Source organism: Trichoplusia ni, chromosome 2 (assembly GCF_003590095.1).
Source record: "Trichoplusia ni isolate ovarian cell line Hi5 chromosome 2, tn1, whole genome shotgun sequence".
Lineage (NCBI taxonomy): Eukaryota > Metazoa > Arthropoda > Insecta > Lepidoptera > Noctuidae > Trichoplusia > Trichoplusia ni.
This window is the reverse complement of record NC_039479.1, coordinates 13,790,942-13,815,651: the sequence shown is the minus strand read 5'-3', so window position 1 is coordinate 13,815,651 and position 24,710 is coordinate 13,790,942. Positions and strand designations below refer to the sequence as shown.

The window sequence follows — 24,710 nt, the reverse complement described above, 5'->3', positions numbered from 1 at the left end:
TTTACACCAGGTAAGAAAATGAATTATGAAACTCGGAAATCAGATGTTTTATTTCGGACGCTTTAGTATATACAAAGTATATTTTGTATATGCAGGCTATGTAACAATCTGCACGTTACAAGTTTATGCTTTCTGGTTTTGCGCGGCGTATTCGATCTGCGCGGCGGCGACGGACTTCATGGCTTCGTGCGCGGAGTGCACGTTGGAGCGCCAGGCCAGCAGCACGTCGCGCAGCTGCTGCCACTGCGCGCGCCCGAACGTGCGGTGCATCGTGCTGGACACGCGGACCACGCGCTCTGCCTGGTCCATGCGCGCACGGACCAACTTTGTCTTTAATACTGGAATGGGAAATTTTGTTATTTAGAACAAAACTATTTCTTCCCATTAATAAAAATAATAATAACATTTTAAAAGATGCTTCAGATATAAACTTGGAGTAAGTAAATGTAAACATCAACAGTTTTACCTTCAATTATGAAAGCTTCAACATCTTTCTCTTCAATTTGTAATTCAGATGTAATCTCATCATAGCTTAGTTCAGGGTTGGTTTCAGCCATCTGCATGAAGGATAATATCCTCATTTTCTTTACATTCTGTTCATGATCAAGACCTGAAATTAGGACAGATTGTTTAAACACATTTCATTACTAACACAATACTATTTAATGTTACAAGTTAAGTAAAGGATAGAACTCACCTTGAGAATGAACAAATTCCTTGTGATTATTGTAAAAGGTCTGATAGCTGGATAATTTCTCTGATACAAAAATGGTGAGCAGGTCATGGATGAGTTCACCTTCCAGGAATCGTACAGGTTTGAGGTCAAGCAGAGGGTCCAACAGGAATGTAGTGGGGTCAGCTAGAGCTGTAGCAATACATTTGATGGCATCCTCTCTTGCATATGAAGCATTCTCATCAGTGTAAGTGCCCAAGAGTTCAATCATCACCTTTGATGCCAATTCACTGAAATATGAGACATTTCTTATTAGCAAGCAAGCTTACAGATTCATATTTCAAATGGAAAATGTCTTATTGGTTACATTCTTCTATAAAATCGAAATGTTAAAGTTTATTGGAATACAATTTTATAACAGTTTCTATGTTACTTTTATAAAGACTTTAATTCAGATGTAAGTTACAATTTTGTGACATAAATACCTGTTCTGGTCTTTCAAAACTTGATGCAAAAGTCTGTATAGTTTCTGCATTTGTTCATTGGAGGGTGTGCAAGCAGAGAACTCTCTTCTCAGCTGGTCTACACCAGTGAAGACCTCTTTGACATAGCCAACACGGGCGGCTAACTCAATGACATGGTAGTATACATGGTAACGCAGAGGTGAGTTGGCCTCCAAGTTATTGTATAGGCGCCATAATCTGAAAGACAGGTAGCTTTGCTTGAGTAAGTTATTATTTAGCAGTTAACAGATATAGCATAGAGTACCTACCATACAGTAACATTATAAGAAGAGTGAGATAATACATAATACATAAATTAAGAGATTTAGTTTTTCATGACAATTTTCAAATTGACTTTTAAATTGACATCAATAACAAACAACTTACGACTGTAGCACCACCATGCCGAGTTTAGGTCCAGGTGCCTTTGTAAGCCTCTGACTGAAAGCCAAGATAAGATTTTCACCTCTCTCCAAGGGAATCTGAATGAAAACAATTTTGTTTATTGTCCATACTTCTACAACTCTTTAACTCCAACGCACTAAATTTTAAAAATATGACTGTTGAGTACTTACAGACACCATGATAGATACAATACTGTTTAGTATCGCTTCTATCTCAGACTCATTGGGTTCTTTGAAACAAACATCACAAACTCCCACAATCTTGTGTAAATCGTCTTCAATCCCTTTGGGAGATTTTTCCTCTGCAATCTCAGCACCAAGGCTTTTGAAGTATTTTCTTAGTTCAAGGGCCTAGAAAGCACGAAACATAGAAGAGACTCTGAGTATTCAACACTCTTGTAGAAATGAGGCTAGGTTATGTTGACGTAAACCTACCTGATCTTCGAGAGATATATCCATAAAAACTGCTGGACCCTGCATCCTGAATGTTGTCTATTGTGAGTGTCACTTCGTAATAAATACAAATATCACTCTGAAAGAGATATCGTTAAAAAATACATGTGCCACAAGCAGTTTATGACACGGCACGGCGCTAACAAGAACGTCAAATTACTACCTCTGTACCACAGAGTGTATTTTGATATTTACGGTTTTTGAAGAAAGTATTTTTTCCGAAAACTTATTAGTCAAAGTTAAACGTATAGATGTTAATATTATTAATAAACAATGTTAATGCTTAAAAAGTACTTTTTAAAGGGGTTATCATTTTCTTTTAAAAACGAATACCTTCTGACAGACGAATAACTTCTGACAGTCTGTACTATAGTATATAGTTTAGTGTGATTTTATTTATTTCTAGGCAAAAGAGCTGCTACTGTTTTGAATATATGAATTACAATTATAGATAATGGACCTCATTACTCAGTAGACCTGAACATTAACCAAATACGTCGACACGTGAAGACGACAGGCTTGACAGGTTATAATGACGTTTAACAATGACAGTTGACAAGCAATATGCTGTAAAATTGTATGTATCGTAAACAAATTTAAAAAATCGGTGTATTATTCTTCAAGCTACAGTAGTACATATGTAAGATTTCAAATAGTAAGCAAAGGTGCATCAACATGAGTAGTTTTCATAAAACTAGTGACTCCCGCGTTACTATAACTGGCACTAAAATTAAAAATAGTTTGCCCATAATTTCCTCTGGTATTCCTTCTTTGGACTATGTTATAGGTACGTAAGCCAGAAATTATTCTCTACACGAGCTGAGAAAATATGCCTTAAGAATATACATTATTTTAGTAAAGTTTTTGTAAACATAACCTAAAACATTTTCCACTGTGTATACACGTTAAAATTTAAATAATTACGAATAAGTGACTAAACCGCTATATTTTTTTTAGGAGGAGGTTTACCAGCTGGTAGTATTTTTGCCGTGGGTAGGTTAAACAAATCTAAGATGTATTAATTAATTAAATATAAAGAGAAAAGCTCTAATAAACTTTTGCAATAATTTCAGAGGAAGATGTACTTGCCAACTACAGCAGAATTCTTCTCAAATATTTCTTAGCTGAAGGTGTAGCTTGTAAACATGATTTGTTTATTGCATCAGCTGATGAAAATCCAGAGGACATTGTAAGTGACCAAACACATTAGATATAATAAAATATAGACTAGCTTACAAAGTTTCGTCCACATGGAATCGGATATCGAGGAAAAATAGGAGATATTAAACAGTTTTTTTAATGGTAATTGTCATAGGAAAAAAAACAGAAATTTGGACCTACTTTTGTATGATACTATATCAATAGTTATGTATTTTACATTCATCATCTGGGCTGTTTTTAGTCAAAGGAACTACCTTTGCCCACCACCATTCCCCAAGATGATGACCTGGCACCTACAGCAGCTGGAATTGATAAAATGAAGATTGCTTGGAGATATGAAGGGCTCAGTCAAGTGGAATCCTCTTTTGGCAGTACAACTAACTTTGGCCATCATTTTGATCTAAGCAAGCATATTGAAGCCGACACCATTAAGAACTGCAACATAAATTACTGTAAATTAGAAATGGAAAAAGGAGGTGCTAATGGTATGACAATACAAAATAATTTTAACTTTAAAAAAAAATATTTTAAAAATAATTTAAATTGTTGTTGAGCGGCTTTAATGCAGTGCAATCAGTAAATAAAATATTACAAGCTCAGATTTATTATCATAGAGAATATTTTTTGGAATGAGAGCAGTAATTATCTGCTTCACTTTTCAGGTTTCAAAAATACACTGTATCATAAATTACTGACCAGTATACAAGAACTAATTTCTAAGGAAGAGTACCAAAGTAATGTTAAGACAACCAGCAATATTCTAAGGATTGGTATTCACTCCCTGGGCTCTCCAACATGGATGGCTATGGACTGTGATGATGATGCCAGTGGGACCTTTGGACAGGATCTGATCAAATTCATGTATTGTTTAAGAGTTATTGTAAGAGATACAAATGCTGTTGTATTTGTCACTATACCAGCACATTTGTTTGATGTAAGTGTAATGTAATTATTAATTATCTAGATTTTAGAATCTCCTAAAATGTAAATAGTAAAGTAAATGCTTCTGTAGTTATGTTTTCCTCTTCAAGTCTTTCATATAATCTGCATGGCGACACCCTTTTTTAAACACTTTACAAATCAAAATAAGTTTCTCAAACTCATCATCGGCCTAACCTTTTCCCAACTATGTTGGGGTCGGCTACCAGTCCAACCGGTTTCAGCTAAGTACCAGTGTTTTACAAGGAGCGACTGCCTATCTGACCTCCTCAACCCAGTTACCTGGGCAACACAACACCCCTTGGTTAGACTGGCTGTCAGACTTTTTCAGCTTCTGACTATCTGTAACAACTGTCAAAGATGTAGGAATAACAGCAAAATAAGTTTCTCAAACTCTACTCACATAATCAAATAAATGTTATTTCGTTGTTTATAGGATGACCATATAATGAAGAGACTGTTATACTCAGTAGACAATGCAGTAAGAATTGAATCATTTGCGGGTTCAAGCCGGGAAACCAACCCAGTGTACAAGGACTATCATGGCCTGTTCCATATCACCAAACTATCTGCTATTTACTCTCTGGTACCTTTTGTACCCCCTAGTCTTGACATGGCCTTCAAACTGAAGAGGAAGAAGTTTGTTATTGAGAAATTGCACTTGCCTCCAGGTAGTACTTTAATTCAATTTAATAATTTTATGTATAACTAGCAGTTGCCCGCGACACCTAGTGTTACAATTTCGCAATTTTCTTACGGAATCCTAATATTTTTCGAAATAAATTATAGCCCATGTTCAGCGGGGATAATGTAGCTTCTCAACAGTAAAAGAATTTTTCAAATCGGTCCAGTAGTTTCGAAGCCTATTCGTGTCAAACAAACAAGCAAATCTTTCCTTTTTATAATATTAGTATAGATGTAATCTTCAAGTCTAAAATCCGAACATAATATAGTATAACATTATAAACGGTTTCAGAAGTAAAATAAGATTTTTTTATTTATTTTAGAACTTGAAGAAACCAAGGAACGCGAACAAGATGATATTACAGGTGTACCAAAAGTGAACTGCGGTGGATTTAAGAAAAAAGACATTGAATTCTAACAATGCTCAACTTAATTTTAAACTGATCATACTTTTAAAGAAAAATATATTTACTATGAATTGTTAAAATGACTTTTAATTATATAGGTAATTAAAATAATTTATACAGGTATTCCATAGTATGGTAGCTGCTGCGTTCTGTCGCAATAAAGGCAACCATCGTAACTCCATAATGAACCTGTAGTGTGGTTCATACCGGTGTAATGCCGGGGCATGCATGAGTAATTCATGCATTAATTTTAAACAAAAATGCCTTAATACTCAGTCACCCCACCTGTTCACCGGAGCGTATCTCCCTAAAACGGCGAATCTATTCATTGTCCGTTTGTTTATTCACATACTCACATTATTAGTTGTAACTCTAGCGTTTTGACCACATTTCTCCGTGTCGCATTACATTCAGTCCGTGTGCTTTGTTTTTCAATTTTATTTAAAGTTGAATAAAAACATGTGCAAAAATGAAACAAGTGCTAAAGTGCTCTTTGGATGTTTTAATACAATATTTTTTGTAAGTATTATTATGAGTTTAGTATGACCGGCGCACGCGGCCGGTATTTACTTGTTGCTATAATTATTATTGAAGTGCCCAAGTTTATTGTGCTATTACGTTCTGTAGGCATGCGGTTTCGTAGAAGTAGTGTGTGGTCTTCTGTTGCTCTGTGACTCTAAGAGAATACTCCTGTCACGCTTGCTGGCAGCGCCTGATGGGGACCTGATACATCCGCCATTCTACTACTTGGCCCTAGCGCTGCTGGCAGCAGGACTGGCCATGTGTGCGACTGCTGCCCTGGGCTGCTGGGCCACTTGCATGCCGGGATACGCTGTACTTAGTATCGTGAGTTCTGGTTCTTAAATTACCAGCAAATGATAACAGTATAAATTAGTCTTGTACTTATGACATAGGTACCTTCTTGTAGGCACTATGCAAATATAGTTGTTATGTGGAAAAGAATTAGTAAAAAAAAATATACATGCAAATGAGGAAGAATGCTTCTTAATGATACTTCGCCAGTCATCCCAAACTTATATTTAGATATTCCCAAGTAAGTAGTACCTATGTTAGAGATAAGTGTTCCACCGTTGCCTAATTATGAATCACTAATTATGCGCATGTCCTTGACTAATTGTACCTTATCTATTACTTTACTTCATCATCCTAAATGTTCACTAAACAGGACTATTGATAATGGCATGACCTATTTGTTTTCCAGTATTTCATGGTGGTGCTAGCGTTGCTACTATGCGAGAGTGCTGGTGGCGTCATAGCAGCTATATGGCCGCGCTGCCTCGGCCTGCAGAGTTCCCGAGGCGGGGCCGTCGGCGCACTGCAGACTTATTACGCTTTACCAGATTTCGAACATTTCACTGCTGCCGTTGATTTAGCGCAGACTGAGGTACCTGTCTAAATTTTGATTCGCTTTCCTTAATAAGCCAAGTGGTTGAGGTCACCAAGCCAAACTCACAGAGCGCAACGTGTCGCGAGTTCGATCCCCGTGTAGGACAAGCGAATGCTTGTCCTAAGTCTGGGTGTCTTTGTGCATGTGGTAACTTGAATGTGTGTGAAACCCCCAAAACAAAAGAATGAAATTCCTTAATGTGGGAGTCGTATAAAATGTCTTAAAATTACCGTTGTAACAGTAAAACCTGCAACTATAAGTCATGATAATGAACTATTAACTAACTACCGCTTGACCAAGAGTTAAGTATTTAGTAATCACCGATAGTATGGTCATATTTCTTCGTAAGGGGAATTGTAACAGGATCTTTACGTACTTTGCAAGCTAAAGCAACTTTTGTGACTGTTTCAAAGTAGTATAGTCATCGGTATCATCACCTACCTCTGCCCTCTTTTTTTCTTCTCTATTTACTTGCTAATATTTTCTAGTTGGAGTGCTGCGGCATGACAGACGCCCGCAACTACGACATGTCGGCGTGGCAGCTGCGGCGGCTGGGCCCGCGCGGCATGTCCGTGCCGCTCAGCTGCTGCGTGCAGGACCGCGAGCGCGCGTCCTATCTCAACCCCGCGCCCGTCAACGCCTCTCGATGTCAAGAAGTACAGCCCAACCCCACCTTCAGATATGTACCGGTAAGATGGTGTTACTACACATCAGTTAAGGAACCTATATTTAAAAAGAACTTGTCGGCAACTAATTATCTAGTCATCAGTCGATGCCCTCTTTCGCAATCTAATGATAGATATGCTGCACGTTTGTATTGCTCATTACCTTTTTCCTGCTGTATGTATGTAGACAACGGACGCGCTGTCCAATTAACAACACTAATAAGTTGTACCAATGACGAGTGACGAAAAGGCTTTTGTTTCTTTTTAGGGTTGCCTCGGACCTTTAGAAGACTGGTATCAACAACAGTATTTAATTCTAATGCTGGGGTTGTTCATCGTGGCTTTATTCAAACTAGGAGTTCTACTAAGCACGATATTTTCCTGTATTCGACTGAGAAGACGCAAACAAATACTGCAGACGTTCTCCATGAAGTCTTTAGATAATAACACGAACGAGAACATTTATGAAAGTAAGCTGAGTGCAGTACACGACGAGCCAATCACTGCGAAGTATACACAGCCGAACAATTTCTACAGCCCCAGAATACGGAACCCGAGAATTTTTCACAACCGACCCAATGAGGTCGTATGAGAATTAGCCTCGGAGATAAATGCTTTAGAGAGGAAGCTGGAGAGATTTTCAGACTATTTGTATAAGCACCAAGCTGACTCCATCATGTGGTGACAAAGCTATACACTCAATAGTAAACATTTTAAATGTCTGTCAGTAAAATAATAGTACGAAGTATGTGCCATAAGTAGAACATTTTCAAGTATTTTAATAAAATGTTTAGTGTTGCTTTCCACTCGCTTTACTCTCTAAAGCACTTACTCCGGCTTCATGTTATCGTATGTGTTCGTTAGTTTGTATAAGGTTAAAAATAAATAAAACACAGTCACTCAATATGCAATATTATTTTCAAAAGAACGTTCAAAAATTGGTCCTAAAGTTAAAACATTATTAACAATGGCTCTGGAATGTTGCTATCATTCACAATAGTTGGTTTTACAGCTGTAAACTATGTCAGAGAGCTAAACCTTTATCGGCTGCGATTGTTTATACATAATGATTTATTTAATTTCATACCCACATCGGATATAAATTGATCAAAATTTCCTAAAGTTGTTTAACAACGGTTTGTATTTACACTACTATAAAATAACGAAATGGGTGAATATGCATCCTCAAATACATAAAAATAATATAAAGAAAATGCACTTGATACAAGAATATGCTACACATTCGTTGAAATAGTAAATAATAACGAAACCAACAATCTAATAATTCCAGAATCTCTCAAAACCCCCAAACTAAAATGATACCATGAGATCCTTAACAATAACAATAATCTATTTATAATAATTGATATTATTTATAATCTATTGACCATTGAGACCGACATCACAGTATAATCTACAATCATCTTAGGTACAGGAATGATCTTATTATTATATTCTTAGTATATAAAAAATTTACATTTTGCACTATTTAAATAATTGGGCTGCCTCCAAATCTGACAATGAGCTGGGAGATACGATGTTGACTAAAACGATCTAATAAACAGGGACATCTAAAGCTCAGCCAGGATAAATATAATGTATTATTAGGAAAGGCGCACACTGGCCGAAATCTAGCAGACGACATAAATAAAATAATAAAATAAAGTTGTGTAATGCGACAGTCGAGGTGATCGGCCACGTTTTGGTATCGAACACGCAACACTGGTGTTGTGCACAGGCGGACATCGGAAATGACTGGTGGGTATTGCAACCGCGCCGAACTCGCTGCAATTAGTTGTTTCCTAAGCGTGAACATACGCAACGAGTCGCCGTTGACCATCAACTGTTTACGCGCTAAAATTGTCGCGACCGGTCACATCGAAAATGAGTTAGCCATGTTATAACATGGTAGTCGATCTATTGCCCCATTTGTTTTCATAAATAAATTCATTAAAGTAAATAAAATATTGTCTTTTGTGCTTTTCACCTTACGAACTACGATAAAATCTGCAATAAATATACATTAGCCTACTCTGCAGCTATAATAAAATGATCATAGGAAGAAATATAATGTCAGTTTCGAGGATACTCTGAGACTATCGGTAGTATATTTATCTTATGTTTAATATTTCAAACATTTTAAAATTAAAATATTTACAAAGGAATTATTAACAATAGTAAAAACTATAAACACTACGAAATTGATATTTTTTATAATAAATAGTCTACAAAAACGATGTGGTCCAAAACGTCAAGTGGCTTACGGTCGGTCACTTTAACAGTTCAAGTGGGCTCTACTGGCCATAATCCACGCTGGCCGTGTTAAATTCCTGTGTTATAACTTTGGTCATCATTTGTTCTATATTGGTCGTACATTTGTATTTTTTAGAAGATATAAACACATTATGTAGACAAAACCCAAATATGATAAAGTCTAATTGACTTTAAAGTGGGTCAATTAGCAATTATATTACTCTAAAACACACATAATATCTGTGTCGTTACAATTTAAAGGATGTCGTTCAAGAACGAGTTGTCTAAGGAGTTGAGTAGCTCCTGCGCGGTGAGATTGCTGGCGTCCGTGGAAGGCATGTTGTCGAGGAAGTCAAGGTTAAAGTCTGTCGTTTGTCCTGTGAAGGAAGACGTGTTATGGAGAGACGGAAACGAGTGCTGCGAAGCGTTCCCATTCTGACTCTGCATGGGCCCGTTCTGTGACATCATGGAGTTCTGCTGCATGGGATTGCTTTGCGCATGCATCGGTCCTTGGCCCTGCATGGGTCCGTTCTGCATGGGGCTACCCTGGTGGCCTCCCATGCCGCCCATGCCACTCTGCTGCATGGACATGCTCTGCGACTGGCTCATATGTATATTCGGCATCTGCGGAAACGTTTAACAAATTAAATAAAAATACGTAATAAAGTATATACATTGTAAACGCATAAAGTCGAATCAAAGCACAATAACATATTATATAATGTTACCTGTCCCTGCACATTCATCATCTGGTTCTGTTGCATAATAAGATGAGACATCGGCGACTGTTGTTGGTTGGACGCCCTAGAAAGAAAACAATAACTATGAGCACCTACTTGTAATGCAACCGTTACTTGAGTGTGTAATGGCCTTGCACAACAACGGAATTTGAAGATTTCTACTTTGCACTGTACATTGACAGATGCGTTCAAATGGTTTCTTTTGTTGAACGTAAACTATACAAAAAGAGCAACGGATATTGTTGTAACATTCACTAAAGAAAAATCGCAACATTTAATTATATAATGAAACTAAACTGGCCGTCTATAGTGAACAATTGCATCAAGTATTTTATCAGCGCCTGATTGCTATTTATAGGACTTATCAATTAAATAATTTGTAATACAATCTAAATAAAGACTTGAATATTGTTTTGTTTCAAATCGTATTGAAGTAGGTTGTGTACCGTTGTTGTTGATGCTGCATGAGTTGTTGTTGCTGCAGGCGCGCCTGCTGCAGCTGCATCTGTTGTTGCTGCTGCTGCGTCAGCCCGCCCATAGTGCCCATGCTGAACCCTATAAGACATAATATTTCACGCTATCAATACAAATATTCATAGGTAACATCAACATGATGCTAACTACTGCTGTTATCGTTATCTTATCACAAATAATTGGAAATCCCCATACATTTTTTTGTTTTGTTTCGTCACACTTACGCCAGCAAGAAATGGTCGTAATTAAATATCCAGGGGGTTTATTTCAAAGGTATGAATACAAGATTGAAAACGTTTTTCATGTTAGCGGTTAGTTTGATTAAAATATGTCCGTCTATGAGCGACTGCTCAAAGGTCAAGGGTTAATATCTTAATCATTTTGCCATCGTGTCTACTCAACTCTTGCGTGAACTTGCAATTACTACTGCGTATTCAACTAGTTTACCGGTATTCATTACTAATACCTTGGCCTGGCTTTCGAACTATAAGAGTGACATAACATACTACTAAAATCAGTAACCAGTTCACGACTTGATTTAACAGTAAGAGGCAGAAGACAGCCAGATACCCTCAGTAGAAAGTCAACCTTTGGTGTCATTCTCTCTGCACACTGTCTAATGTGTTCAGACAGTGAGACATTTATGAATGCCACTTAAGCGAGTATCGGTATAGATTACAGCGGCAGGGCGTGCGTGCAGATAGACGTAAAAGTTCTAGCATCGATTTCTAAAGAAGAAGTACCGACCTTGATGGTGATGCGGGAACTGCTGGCGCGAGGCGGCCTGCTGCTGCATGATGACGTGTCGCCACTCGGGCGGGTAGGGGCGCGCGTGCAGGTAGGCGCGCGGCGCGGGCGCGGGCTGGCGGCGCGCCCCCGCCATGCCGCCCAGCGCGCCCATGCCCGCGCCGCCGCCCGCGAAGCGCGCCTTGTACTCCGGCGGCGGAGGGCGCATCTGTTGCTGCTGCGCGCGCAACATCTGCTGCTGCTGCTGTTGAAGCATCTTGGCTTGCTGCTCGCGAGATATGCCGGCTGCGGCTACGCCTGAACGATAAACATCACAATTAGAAAATATAAAGTCGGGCACATGCAAAGCAATCCTTACGCTAGTTCAATTCTCACGTCACAAAAACTTGTTGCGTCGTTAGAATTGAGTCAACTGTCATCCATTATTTTTTTAAGCTATTATAAAATATTAAGTTGGGATGACACGAAAAGAAATTTATATTATGGTCATAAATAAGCGTTTAAAATAATCACAATACCAACCACATGAATTATATAACCAGAATTACTTAAGTAAAAATCTTTAGTTAATTTTAAGGTCTTTAGCATTTCTTCCTCAAAATAAAAATAGTTAATTTCATTACAAGAATTTAATTTTCCAGTAGGTACCTCTTTTACTGAGAAAGGAAAAACAACAGGAATATTATAATGATGACTGATCAGGTATCACCGATAGTGGTCGCAGTACAAACTCAAAAGTTTTAAGTTTTAGTAAATGTAGTAATGTAGATACTGACCCAGCGGCGGTCCACCTTGCTGTTGTTGCTGCTGCTGCTGCTGTTGCTGCTGTTGTTGTTGCTGCGGGGCTTGAGGGCGCGCGCGCATGCCCTGCGCGAAGTTGATGCTCTGCGACTGAGACACCGAGTATGTGTCGCAACCGCTACCTATAAACGTAACACGGAACTTTATGCACTATTCTAGATGCTCTGACAATAATATCTCACCAATAGCTTTGTTTTAAACTTCGATCTGATCATTGCTTAAAAATCTTTTAAAGAGATGACAACAAAAATATATTGATCTATAAATAATGTATAACAGAGAACCTATCGTATCGTATACATTCGACAGAAACCAGTCAAAGATAATGACTCACTGCGCACAGCGCGCCATTCAGATGCATGGACAATCACAACTTAAAAGCTTGAACAATTTAGTATCCAGAGTATGTAAAGGACAGTAGAGTGGGATGCAAGTGCAAGTCGCATATGCAGTGTAGGCAATAAACACGTCAATCTAATGTCATCCTCATCCGAGGTGCGCGACTTGGCGCATTCTCGCAGAGCGTCAACCTCGGCCCGCCTCCCCTCGACCACTCACCACACTCACACCAACAAACAGGTAACTACAGAAGGCGCGTTACATTCCTCCTACCCATGATTATTATTAGCGAATTCATTCAATACTTTCAAACTATTTTTAATACCAAACATTAACACAATTCAATTCTGATTGTAGTAGTGAGTTGTATCGAGCATTCATCCAACATGCATAATCAAATCTGCAGCTGTTCTGAAATATTCAGATGATCTGAGTCGACCTACATGCTCAATCGGAAGGTAACGAACGGAGCGCGCAATCTACAGCTAGTGAACAGCTACCGTTTTAGTTAGGACATGATACAACGGGAATTTGATATTCCCACAGCAAACTATTGGTATGTTGTGGTTTGTGGGTAGTGAACCTTCTATCTTTGCTCTAGTATATCACATATGCCACCTTGCATTTACACACACGCTATCACTTAACGCAATAGCATAAAGATGTTAATAGTTTGATTGTAGTTACAGTTGCCGCGAACTATGTGCTTGTATGTACTTACATTGTGTCAAAAGCGCATGTGTGTTATGAAAAATAAACTTAGCACGCGAGGTTTCTTTGTTATTACACTTGCGATATTTTGCTAAATAGCCATCGATTACTGGGAATCCAGTCTGTAAGTACGAAGGCATGTTTTAAAACCACAATAACAATTGTTTCGTCTCAATGTGGATAAGCAAATTGCTACCACTTTATAGACAACATTATGGTACCAGGATCAGAATAAACACGTATTGGCAATTACCTCTGACCTCTAAACTACAGTCGCGACCTTATTTAGAACTAATGTTACATTCGTACTAACACTGCAATAACACATTATTGGCAAAAAGAGAACAAAAGTCAGTAGGTACTCTAAAAATAGATAACTCAATGAATCTCGAGGATATTATTAAACCGGAATTGAATCATCGTTTTAGCGTGCTATTAGCATGACTAGTGTGACTACGATGTGTTGGGAAAGCTATCACATATGCATACTAAGGTTTGCGCTTAACAGATTTCTCAATTCATTCATTCAAAAATAGCTTATTAATGAGTCGTTGGTCGATTCCCATTGATTAGATAGTAATATAAATTAAATAATTTGTAAATTAATAATCTAATCTGTAATCACTGTATCGAAAAGTCAATAAAAATCCTTATAAAGACTTATCAAACAAATAGAAAACACTGAATAATAATGTTAAATACGCGGGGCGAACAAATATTGATGGTTAGACCGGTTCTCACAGTTCCGTAACTAGTATTCAGAACAGCTGGAATCGACAGCGTACGTTAGCTTCCGGCGTTCGAATGGCTTACGTATGTGTGTTAAAGTCTATGCTGTATACAGGGGTATCACAGACACATTATTATAGCATATATCTGTCAGCTCTACTTCACCCCAAACCCAATGAAATGGAAATGTTCTGCCTGTGATCTTGTCAGTTCCAGTTATTATATTCATGATGTTTATTGGTTAAAAAGCATTTGCCCTCCGATTCCTTCCATCATCTTTGGAATCTTTATCTGCCTGTGCGTCCTCTTGACTAAATAGTTTAACTGATTTCGTCGAGTCGAAAGGAATTAGCATGACCTCCCAAAAGGGATATAGGCAACATTTAGTAGCGATTGTCGTCAAACTGAACTTTAAGTAAGTATTGAACACAGAAATTGATTATGGAAAGGCATAGTCCTGGGTTGGTCTTACCTTGATGGTGTTGTGGAGACGGCGTGCCCTGGTGCTGGAAGCTAGCGTACATGCCCTGCTGGGCTGCGACAGACACGTGCCCGCCGCCGCCCGCTCCGCTCACCTGCATGTGCTGCGCCGCTGACACCTATCACAAAGATGAAACATGTTAACAAACATTGATAAATTTCTGATGCACATCAACACTCCTTAAAGAAATATTATTATAGTTTTAGAAGCGAAAAACGGCTCTCTTCCAGAAACTGACTGTTATAAGTTTTTATAAAGAGCATGTTATAGAGAAAAGACTGAGTTAAGGTCCTTGCATCATATCAAACGTAAAATTTCAGACAGAGATCATTTGATACCCATACCTATGGATCTTGGGTCTTACCAAAGTCACTATTAAAAGAACAGAACATTGTGTTACTCATATAAAAGATCATAATTAAAATTAAGCAAATTAGGTCACTACGGCTTTGCAAAATCCTCATCAAAAGCGACTGCTAAATCGACAGCTGTTTTTATATTCGTTTGTTGTTTTAATGCCCGTGCTTTAAACATCCAAAATCGAGACTGTACTCGCTAACTTTGTTTAAAACACATATACGGGCAACAACAATTACTTATGACAAAATTCGGAATTGTTTTACATCTATTAAATTAAATACTCTATTGACGCATGGATATTAAATAAAATTTGCAATTAGATAGCTCGACAACTTAAGCGAAAGAAGCAATGATCCATCCATTGCTACTTTCCCAATCACACCTGGATGTCTGTTTCCCAATCACGCCAGATTCCAGAACGATGTAACAGATTTAGGTTTTCGAATTAGCAAAAATAAAGAACTTTTTATTGTAAATTGACAAAACATACAAGTGACAAATACAAACGGGGCTATTGCAGAAGTTAGTTTTCTTAGAACGAAAACGTCATGTAAAATCTCGATTAAAAACTATAAATACAATTTTCATGAACGAAAACAGTCATTTTTGTATTAGTCATAGATTTATCTTCGGATGTAATTTACACATTGATATCAAGCGCCGTCAGTTATTGTACATACAAGATTAAAGTGATAAAAATCTATTTATTCTGACGTAGTTACCGAATTTGCAAATTACACTACTCTGTATTATCGTTTAACATTATTCAATGACTCAATATGTCGCTATTCATGTGTGTACGTGACAGGCAAGAATTCTTTCACGAAAGATTCCATGACTTTTGATTATAGAGTTTTTAGTTCTTCTTACTTCTGCAAGAACATCATCCACATCATCCATCAACACCTGCATGTCGGAATATTCGATAACTGATACGAGAGCGAAATCGATTGCAAGGACCTAATACAGCAAAACTGCTGGATTTTCGAACGCCTACTGATCGCGTCTATGACGTTTGAATGCAAGACTTAACACAATTAAATCGCAGAACTTTTCATGAGATTTAATAGGCGATTTAAATATTTGTGTTGATGAACGATCGAGAAAGGGGTAAAGTCGGTGAAAATTCATGAAAGTTCGAATAACTTCCACTAAGCACTACAACACGAGCCCGATACATTTTACAAGTTTCTATATCAGCTAGTGTAATGCCGATAATAAAGTCATTGTTTTTTGAGATAACCTTACACGTGAGTTTTATTAATTAGCAACTGATATTATCAAGCCAACAGAATCTGTATCCTGTAGAAATGTTTCATGGTTAACAATTTATATCAAGTTGAGTATATAAGTTATTTCAAATTATACATTTACCGGGTTTCCTGTAACGAATGTTAAATAAACAGTACTTTACCTGACAACTTGGTAAAATTGAAATCTGAGAAAATTCAACTTTTGCGTTTACCTGGTTAGTTGGCAAAAACACGTTTTCAAATTTGTTTAAGCACTTGTAGTATTTCGGTTGTTTGTGTAGATATTTAGGGTTTCGTACCCAAAGGGAAAAAACGGAACAATATTTATAACGCTCCACTGTCTGCCCCTCTTTAGGTCTGTCTATCAGCGAGATCATGTATCTCATTAGCCGACCGATCAAATGTATCTGAATCTCTAATATCAGTACGTTTAATTACCAGCATAATATAAAGCAGTTAGTAGTAATACGAATATATTAATCGAAATTCGAGATTTACTCGTAATTTTTACGTACTCTTTATAAGTAATTGCATAACGTTAAATAATATTTAAAGTTACACAATTAGGCATTTGTAATTTAATTCGCTACGGGGCCTCTTACGTCAACCTTTAACTTAATATCATGACGTTTTAATACGCAGTCTTAACGTGTATTATGTGTAATAAACTCTTCTGTATTCTATTTGCTTAGCAGAGAACACGCTAATTAACCTTTCATATCCAGACAAGACATGAACAAGTAGAGTTACTCGCATGGCAACAAAAATTGACATAGCTGAAAAAGTCGTTTAGCTAAAATGGAATTGTTTTGGCCGCATGCCTGATGGGCTGTGGGCCAAAGTTAGCACTGAGGGGAGACCAACTCCTTGCAGTCTGTTAGAGGGCAAGACAGGAGACTGAGCAAGGTTTAAAAATATTGATTTTTTAAAGCACGACGCTCTCTTGGTTGCCATGTGGATTGTACTGATTTAAATAATCTTGCCGACGCTAAATTCATGACAATTAAAACAAAATTCCTCTAAATTAAACAGTTTTCATCCATAAAAGGCTACAAATACTCTTAATGGAAATTCTGAACTAGAATCATAAATAGGTACCTCCGTCTAAGCTAATGGAAAGTTACTCTCGACTTTGAAATTACACTAATGTAATAATTTACATAGAAACCTTATCATGGAGTTAAGGTCGAACGGGTATTGATATTATTACCGTTATATATATATATACCATATTAAAATGAAACTGAGCACTTAACAAGGCACTCAGGGTCTCGGGTGACTCCGATGGGTGCTGTTACGATGGCTACCACGCTATCAAACTAAGAGACTTATATTTGCAAGCCTTTAAAGACATTGTACCTACTTTCCATAGGAACGATTTTTGTACTGAAGCTGAAAACAAAAATATCTACAAAAATGCTCACATTCAATTCATGAAGCATTCTCATTTAAATCTTAAAATGTTATCGTTTAAATTGATACATATTGATAAAACCGAACAACCATATGTCATGGCTTAGTGCGTAATAAGACGTTTATGTTATTTATTGAGTAAATAAATGTGTCATTATGTTAATAATCCGCGTGAATGTATTGATCGATTTGTGGGTTTATGACAAAATATACGAGCGTCAAGCGCTGTTGACAGCTGCCATTCTGGCGTAGCTGTGGAGGTGAGCAGTGGGCACACGTCACCGCGCTCGAGGCTCGCACGGCAAACCTGTTTGGAGCCGTCCGTCCGCCCGCACCCGCGATTTTTGTTATTCTCCAACAATATCATATCGTTCTAAGACCGCTAACCCGTATGCTGTTCACACTATTGTCAAGCCAGACGAGCTAACGGCACCGCTCTTATCCATCCGTACATCATTTTTTCGTATGACCCAAACCTGGGATTGTATCACGAGCAGGTAGAAATACTCTAAATATGAGCAATGTTTAAGATACTTCAAGGATTTACTTTTAAATGGTTTGGAACTATTTTTCTTGTTATTGAAAAAATACGTACTTGACATGACTTTAAATAATAAAAAAACTTTTGAGGATCAATTTTGTTATAAAATTGGAATCCAACGTAAACAAATACACTCAATTAAAACTTGAACAGTGTGCAACACAATTGTGTTCAGAATAACTTGTCACCTCATGTGATTACACTAGCTCGTGCTATGCATTACAATCATACTCATGGAATCAAAAGCTCGTGAGTAATGTAGATTCAATATATTTAAAGATAGACTTAGGCAGATTAAATGTGTTATATTACCTTGAATCCTTCATGACGTCCTCTGATATTCTTCGAAATATATTAAAATACAAAAGGACATCATGATACAAGGATAAAAATATATATGTGTTTCCAAGTTTTTGCTTATTTTCCTTGACAGTTTTGTTTATTCAGTTAGCCTCAAAAAAGTCTAGATCTGGATTCTAATAAAAAAAAGTATCGGTAAATCGTTGTTGTCAAGCAACGTTCGGCAGAGCAAGACACTGTGGTATTATTCTATACTTAATGAAAATAATTTAAATAAATGATTTTTCTTTTAATAATGCCATTCCGCAAGCATTCATTTAATTTACTTAAGGGTACGACCCGTAAGTATAAATATAGATCGGCGATATATTACTTTAAAGGCCAAAGGATGTCGGGAAGGGCGCGTCAGGTATGACGTCACGAGTCGATAGGTTCGTCACCGGTACTCGCTAGCTGCGGAAATAGATCAGCCCACGCGCTTTCCTCGCTCTGAACGGCTGAACGGTGAACCTAGCGCGGCAAAAAGCTTGCAATTACTGCACTACCGTTATGAATAATTGACTTCATTACATTATTTAAAAGCTACTCTCCCTTAAAATCGCACGCTATGTTAATTGAGTATGACATCGAATATACATAGGAGAGTCAACGGTATCAAGAAATTAATTATCATAAAACAAAACGTTACCTAAGCACCATGTTTGACTCTACGTTGATCACAAGCATTATAACTTACTTAGTACCAAGAATTGAATCTGATAAGTAGACAAGCTTTCTAAAAGTCTGAGGCCGCACAATTCTAGTCCATTCAAATTCTCTAGTATACCAAAGCCTATGAGCGAATATAGCACTAATTTATAGATTTTTGCGGGTCTATTAGAATTCCTTAGGATTTCTAACTCATTGAATTTTGAGATAATAAATATATTTTCCCTGTCATATCTGCAGGTCACAAACATGATGACATAGGGTAACTTTAATTTATTAAAGAATATAAAACTTTTACCACCTATATTTACCCTGATTTATTAACTTAACTTTAGCTCAGCTAGAAATGTGCAGAATCATCATAAAAAAGGTTTTTGTCTGTATCTAGGTATGCCAAACGCGACAACGTACTTGAGAGAGAAAAGCTTATAATTACGAGAGCGCCGAGGTGTCGGGCGGGGGCGAGGGGGGTGAGGGAGGCGGGGACACGTGGCTCGCTTACTCCCTTTACTGTACAGGAAGCAATCGGGCCGGAGCCTACTCTTTTTATTTCATTCATACTCTAGCTAGTGTCATCGGCCGTGTCGTCGTCACGACTTTCGAAACAACCAAGATTTGAATGTAATACATATTGTTCTAACAACACATGAAACCAGATTCTGCGTCATCCGATACTAGAATACTTTAGCTTTAACCTTGTTCTAAGTGGGAGTGTTATGTCATAAAATGGTTTTAAGTAAATTTTTAGATTGTAGAATGGGAATTTTTAACCTTGACTATCAAACATTGATCTAACAATCTTACTCGAGAGAACTTAGAATAATAAGGAGCACAAAGGAACCGAATGGTTTTAGAAAACGAATCAGCATCTTTTCTACCAGTAAATGCGTATGGAGATCATGTTTACACAAAACAGCGGTAGGTCTAGGTAGTATGTAAATAAACACTTCACTATTGTTTCAGGTAAAGTGGTCATCCACCATGGAACATATACCTTTCGACGTGCAGTTTATTGAATGCTAGATTAAAACCGTGATGAGGTCATTCGAGATCCGTGAAATGTTTAATTACCTCGCATAAGCGTCATGTGGCAATAGTACCTACGTAGGTAGAGGTGTAAGGTGAAATGACCGTCACGGTTGTGGACTCCGAAAGGTTAGACAGGGGTATACCTCCGATTACACGGTAACAAACGGTGCGCTACCTACAATTATACTAGATTTTAAACATGAGTACAGTGCTAAGAGTGCTAGGCAATTTTATTAATCATTATTTGAATGATACATTAATTGAAAGGGACCGCAATATCAAAATAGTTGATAGATCTTCGCAAAAGAAATCTGTGCTCGCTTAATAACATAACTGATTTACCCTCACTGAAAGCCATCGTAATCCCGCCGCCCATCCTACGTAACTGTTTTAGTAATTTTCCATTACACAGGAGTAGGAACGAGAATTTATTGCTGCTAGATATCATCACTAGTCGAGTATTTGTTTTATGGTGACTCTATTATTCAATAGTACTACTACATGCCGACCGCTAATGGAGTAGACAAAGAAACAATATACTTAATTATCATTTAGTCACAATAGCAATCAATTAAATCTCATTTGCATTATTATGTAAGTGAGTGGGCAAGGTTCGTATTGTTGTAAGACACCATGTAACTACTGTACATTGTGGAGCCTTGTTTACAATGGATGGCCTTAAAATAAAACATGTGGCTTTCGATACATCTGCTTATTCGCAATACACGCACGTGTATAATAAAACTACATACGTTACATTTAATTAACTAAAAAGTGTGTTGTTCTAACAACATCGCAACACATCGAGTTGATAAACTGTACTGAAACCGCGCGAAACTCTCCTAAAGTTGTTGTTATGCGTACATTTTCATTTGTAGATATCCTGTATTTTATTTTTGATGTCATTGATTTAATAAATAAGTCATGAGCTCTCGCATGATACAGTATTTCCATGTATAAGTAGTATGGCATAGGTAGTTGTTATACAACTAGAAATACAACATGAGCACAGACGTCACACTCGGCTCGAACTATCCGTGGAGGTAAGTGTAGGCGACTGGCGACGAGCAGCGCGCGCACGCCCTCCCCGGTCGATACTACACCAGACTCCATGTTTTTTATGTCTTTTCACGTCACGAATTGCTCAACAAAAAAGACTTCCAATAATTAACTAAACGCAATTCACGGGTATTTTATGACGTAACGAGGAAACGAGAATATTCTAGTTATAGAGAATTCACGTTGAGTCGTAGATGCATTTACATTACAACATTAGAACGGTACCGCCCGCGCCTTCAACTGTCGCTCTTTCGAGTTTGGCGCCATGTCATAAATATTAAGGATTTTTACATACACTAGAAGTACAGAATATGAGAAGTGTCATGATAACAGTAATGAATACCTTTGAATTGTAAATCAAATTCATATCTTTCCAGAACCTTCTTAAAGGGTTAAATATTGAAAATTTTAAATAAATTAAATGACAGATACCGTACTATATTAGTAAATACAAGAGCCTCAGACTATATCGACTCTACAAAATGTAGATTAGGATTGTTTGGTTACTGCCATTTATAATAATGTCTTGTTGATTTACAGCGTTTGCAGAATACCAGGTCCAGGGTTCGAAATCCGAGTCGGGTCAAAACTATTTACTAACTTTTTTCGTTTGAAGTTAAGCGATGTTCACAATCCCATGCTTTTAGATACCGCGACGAAATCTAAGCTGATTATATGAAAGTCGCGTCTAATTGTTTCTTTTTTATTATTTCTCAAATAAATTAAATTATGTTATTTGTAGTCTTAGCAAAATGTACTGACCTGTAGGTTATGATGCGGCTGCGTGAGATGCATCTGCTGCTGTTGTGACATGTGCAGGTGGTCGATGTGCGGCGGCGCGGGCCGCGGCCGGTACCCGCCGTAGCCGCGGTAGCGTGCCCAGTCGCCGCCCGCCGCCTGCTGGTGCTGCTCCGCCATGTGCTTCAGGGTCTGCGCGGCCGGCGACATCTCTCCCCCACCGTACGGCCGCGGCGCAGGCTCTCCCTCGGGAGGCTCCAACCCCATGTTCCCTCCGTTCATTTTACCTCCGTCGATATCGAAATCCTTCATAAACTCTGGATACTCCGATATTTCGGTGATGAGATCTTCAAAAGTATCATCACCGTCATCTTCTCCGATTAAATCGGCTAATCCTGGGAAGGCTGAGGCAGCGTCCCGTTCCAGCGCCGCTGCGCACTCATCGAGCCCTACGAAATCATCGTCCGCAACTTCCGATTTGCACTCGGCTTTACATTCGCGTTCGCAGTCTAGCGGGGTGGGTACTCGCGGCGGGGCCTGTGGCAGCGGTGGAGAACTAGAGGTCTTGACGGCGTTAGCGAGAGCTTTCACTGTTACGTTAGTGGAGATCTGTTGAGGTTGCGAGTCCGCCGCAGACGTGGTAAATTCTAATTGTTGAACAATTTCTACGGAAAACTTGGTGAGAGCTTCGCCTCCGACGCCGCCTCCGCCGCCTCCACCGCCACATTGCAGTTTCGCAGGAGGCTCGTAATCGCCACATCCAAATTTTTGTTGCTGTAACAAAATGCGATCTATGTGTTATAATTAGTTAAATGCTTTTAAATAGGGATTAAAATACTTCTGCTGGAAAAAGATATCCTTAAGAAATGTTTATTTTTAGTTATTGAAGAATTAATGATGTCAAAGTGTAATCTATGAGATTATATTGATGTAAATACTAAACACGTGCGATAAAAGGACTATAAAAATACCGATCTAATTGTGATAAGAGCTGCTAGTGTTGTACTGTAGTATGTTTGAGTTATTTGTTTACAAATCGCTCGATATGTAAACATTTTACAAAGATTTATGTATCATGCATTGTATTATTCAATTCGCATTTTGTTACTTCTTTTTTTTTGTAGCCTTAAAAAGATTAAGCTTAGGAATAGCTTTTATAATGATTTTGTTCTCTATTCGGTTCGTTTCGAACGTCGAATTCATTCAAATATATTCAAAACAAATATAGTTCTTTTTTCTCTTTATACATCACAGCCGTGCGAACTAGGTAGCTAGATTAGGTAGGCAGATTTTCGCAATGGTTTAAGCATTTGCGAACAAATAATGAGTATGATAGAAACCTTGATAGCTAAATGGTTTAATCAAGTGCATGCTCGTTACGCGCCACATAAGATAGTTAATAAGTAAACACACAGCTGGTATCTATAGGTATTCTAGTTTACTGTTGTGATAATTACAAACCATATAGTATGTGTCACCTCCCAAGGGATTAACATCATATTTAAACAAAATGATTTCAACGTATTAAAATATTTTTGATTTATTAATAAACAAAATTAAGGAATATAATTTACCAAAGAAGCCTCGAAGGCAATAAATTAAATTAACTCTATGGTAGTAGGAGCGCTGTTTACTTCAACGGTTGCCTAATTATCAGATAACACTTGACCATTTGTCGCTTAGAATTTCTTCAGTAATTAGTGCAAGCCAGTGAGATCACGCAACCAAGTGTTGTAATTACATGAACACGATAACGCCATACTCATGTATGTATGTAAATATTGATCATTGATGAATATTTTAATGTAGCGGAGTGTGGGAGCATGGCGCAGTGGCGCGGCGCCTCTAGTCCTTGCAGTCTGGGCACTGTCTCACAGTCACCACCCTTTTATCGACCATCAATTATATTGGAGAGCTAAACCTTTGTAACTAGGTACATGTCTCTGAACTTAGTCATTCGATGTCGATGTCGACAGGTATTGCTATGGTCCGCTAAGTCGGCGGTCTGCGCTACGCTTATATAATGACAATTTGTATCTGAGTGACTGGATGCCAGGTTAGCAACATTCAAAAGGGTTTATATCAGACTTTCGTGTATTTCGTTTAGAAAACACAAATCATAATATATACTTTTACCGTATTACTTACACACTTGAAACTCCGAAAGTGACTTCATGGTTTTAGATAATAAACTTAATTGTTTTAAGCGCGTAGTACGTAGCACATGAAACACACCACCCAGACGTGTATTTCATTCCATTGTCATCGAGCGTGCATTAATCTGTTAGTAATTATATCCTGCATCACGGATCTATCAAAACAATAGCTAAGTAGGTACTACAACGTCGAAGTATGGTAATTACGTAATATGTAGTTACTTAATAAAATGTGTCAGAAAACAGCGCAGGCGCAGGCGCTCGGAGGTCGTCGCGGTGAGCGGCGCGAGACAATGCGAGGCGTTTGTTGTGAAACTCGCGCAGTTTGCACAACCACAGACCGCCCTACCGTACCTACACGTACATGATCTAGCGCAGGTTACATTTGCAACTACTACCTAGATATCAGGAATTCCAGCTCTCTCTATTTTAGTAGACGAAATATAATCCGACTTATATTTTTAGACAAGGATAAATTCAACAGACATTTTTTTTTGCCGTTTCTTTCTGCGCATGTCGAAACCGAGTCTGATTGAGTTCGACGTTAGTGGTCATTTGTTTGATAGTTTGCTATAATGTTA

The 24,710-nt window shown here is 37.9% G+C and overlaps 4 protein-coding genes across 4 annotated transcripts in view; 2 read left to right on the top strand and 2 right to left on the bottom strand.

Annotated features, from left to right (window-relative positions):
• Positions 1-26: 26 nt before the first annotated feature.
• LOC113508254 (eukaryotic translation initiation factor 3 subunit M) lies at positions 27-2,186 on the bottom strand. The gene is made up of 7 exons (XM_026891212.1): positions 2,016-2,186; positions 1,752-1,931; positions 1,564-1,658; positions 1,159-1,374; positions 698-963; positions 467-610; positions 27-338 (listed from the first exon to the last, which is right to left on the bottom strand). Exons 1-7 carry the CDS (start codon positions 2,058-2,060, stop codon positions 124-126), a joined length of 1,161 nt encoding a protein of 386 aa, XP_026747013.1. The 5' UTR covers positions 2,061-2,186; the 3' UTR covers positions 27-123.
• A 410-nt stretch (positions 2,187-2,596) lies between these two features.
• Positions 2,597-5,304, top strand: LOC113508263 (elongator complex protein 4). Its single transcript, XM_026891219.1, has 7 exons — positions 2,597-2,820; positions 2,991-3,026; positions 3,107-3,222; positions 3,436-3,679; positions 3,857-4,128; positions 4,570-4,804; positions 5,141-5,304. The coding sequence occupies exons 1-7, from the start codon at positions 2,709-2,711 to the stop codon at positions 5,233-5,235; spliced, it is 1,110 nt and encodes a 369-aa protein (XP_026747020.1). The 5' UTR covers positions 2,597-2,708; the 3' UTR covers positions 5,236-5,304.
• Positions 5,305-5,327: 23 nt separating this feature from the next.
• On the top strand, positions 5,328-8,201 carry LOC113508282. Its single transcript, XM_026891228.1, has 4 exons — positions 5,328-6,070; positions 6,447-6,629; positions 7,121-7,321; positions 7,566-8,201. Exons 1-4 carry the CDS (start codon positions 6,005-6,007, stop codon positions 7,887-7,889), a joined length of 774 nt encoding a protein of 257 aa, XP_026747029.1. The 5' UTR covers positions 5,328-6,004; the 3' UTR covers positions 7,890-8,201.
• LOC113508247 (neurogenic protein mastermind-like) overlaps positions 8,197-24,710 on the bottom strand; it is a 28,424-nt gene continuing 11,910 nt past the window's right edge. Inside the window, exons 3-9 of the mRNA XM_026891205.1 lie at positions 21,998-22,747; positions 14,564-14,690; positions 12,288-12,434; positions 11,512-11,808; positions 10,737-10,845; positions 10,279-10,354; positions 8,197-10,174 (exon numbers count right to left, since the gene is read on the bottom strand). Of these exons, the coding sequence (XP_026747006.1) occupies positions 9,806-10,174; positions 10,279-10,354; positions 10,737-10,845; positions 11,512-11,808; positions 12,288-12,434; positions 14,564-14,690; positions 21,998-22,747 (1,875 nt within the window). The 3' untranslated portion in view covers positions 8,197-9,805. The remainder of the gene's footprint in view (positions 10,175-10,278; positions 10,355-10,736; positions 10,846-11,511; positions 11,809-12,287; positions 12,435-14,563; positions 14,691-21,997; positions 22,748-24,710) is intronic.

Excerpts from the sequence above, each read along its gene's own strand:
- LOC113508254 (XM_026891212.1), bottom strand. The coding sequence starts at position 2,060 with ATGCAGGGTCCAGCAGTTTTTATGGATATATCTCTCGAAGATCAG. Across the intron at positions 1,375-1,563 it reads GGCATGGTGGTGCTACAGTC|ATTATGGCGCCTATACAATA; the intron begins GTAAGTTGTTTG and ends CCTGTCTTTCAG. Across the intron at positions 964-1,158 it reads GTTTTGAAAGACCAGAACAG|TGAATTGGCATCAAAGGTGA; the intron begins GTATTTATGTCA and ends CTCATATTTCAG.
- LOC113508263 (XM_026891219.1), top strand. The coding sequence starts at position 2,709 with ATGAGTAGTTTTCATAAAACTAGTGACTCCCGCGTTACTATAACTGGC. Across the intron at positions 3,223-3,435 it reads ATGAAAATCCAGAGGACATT|TCAAAGGAACTACCTTTGCC; the intron begins GTAAGTGACCAA and ends GGCTGTTTTTAG. Across the intron at positions 4,129-4,569 it reads TACCAGCACATTTGTTTGAT|GATGACCATATAATGAAGAG; the intron begins GTAAGTGTAATG and ends CGTTGTTTATAG.
- LOC113508282 (XM_026891228.1), top strand. The coding sequence starts at position 6,005 with ATGTGTGCGACTGCTGCCCTGGGCTGCTGGGCCACTTGCATGCCGGGA. Across the intron at positions 6,071-6,446 it reads GATACGCTGTACTTAGTATC|TATTTCATGGTGGTGCTAGC; the intron begins GTGAGTTCTGGT and ends TTTGTTTTCCAG. Across the intron at positions 7,322-7,565 it reads CCACCTTCAGATATGTACCG|GGTTGCCTCGGACCTTTAGA; the intron begins GTAAGATGGTGT and ends GTTTCTTTTTAG.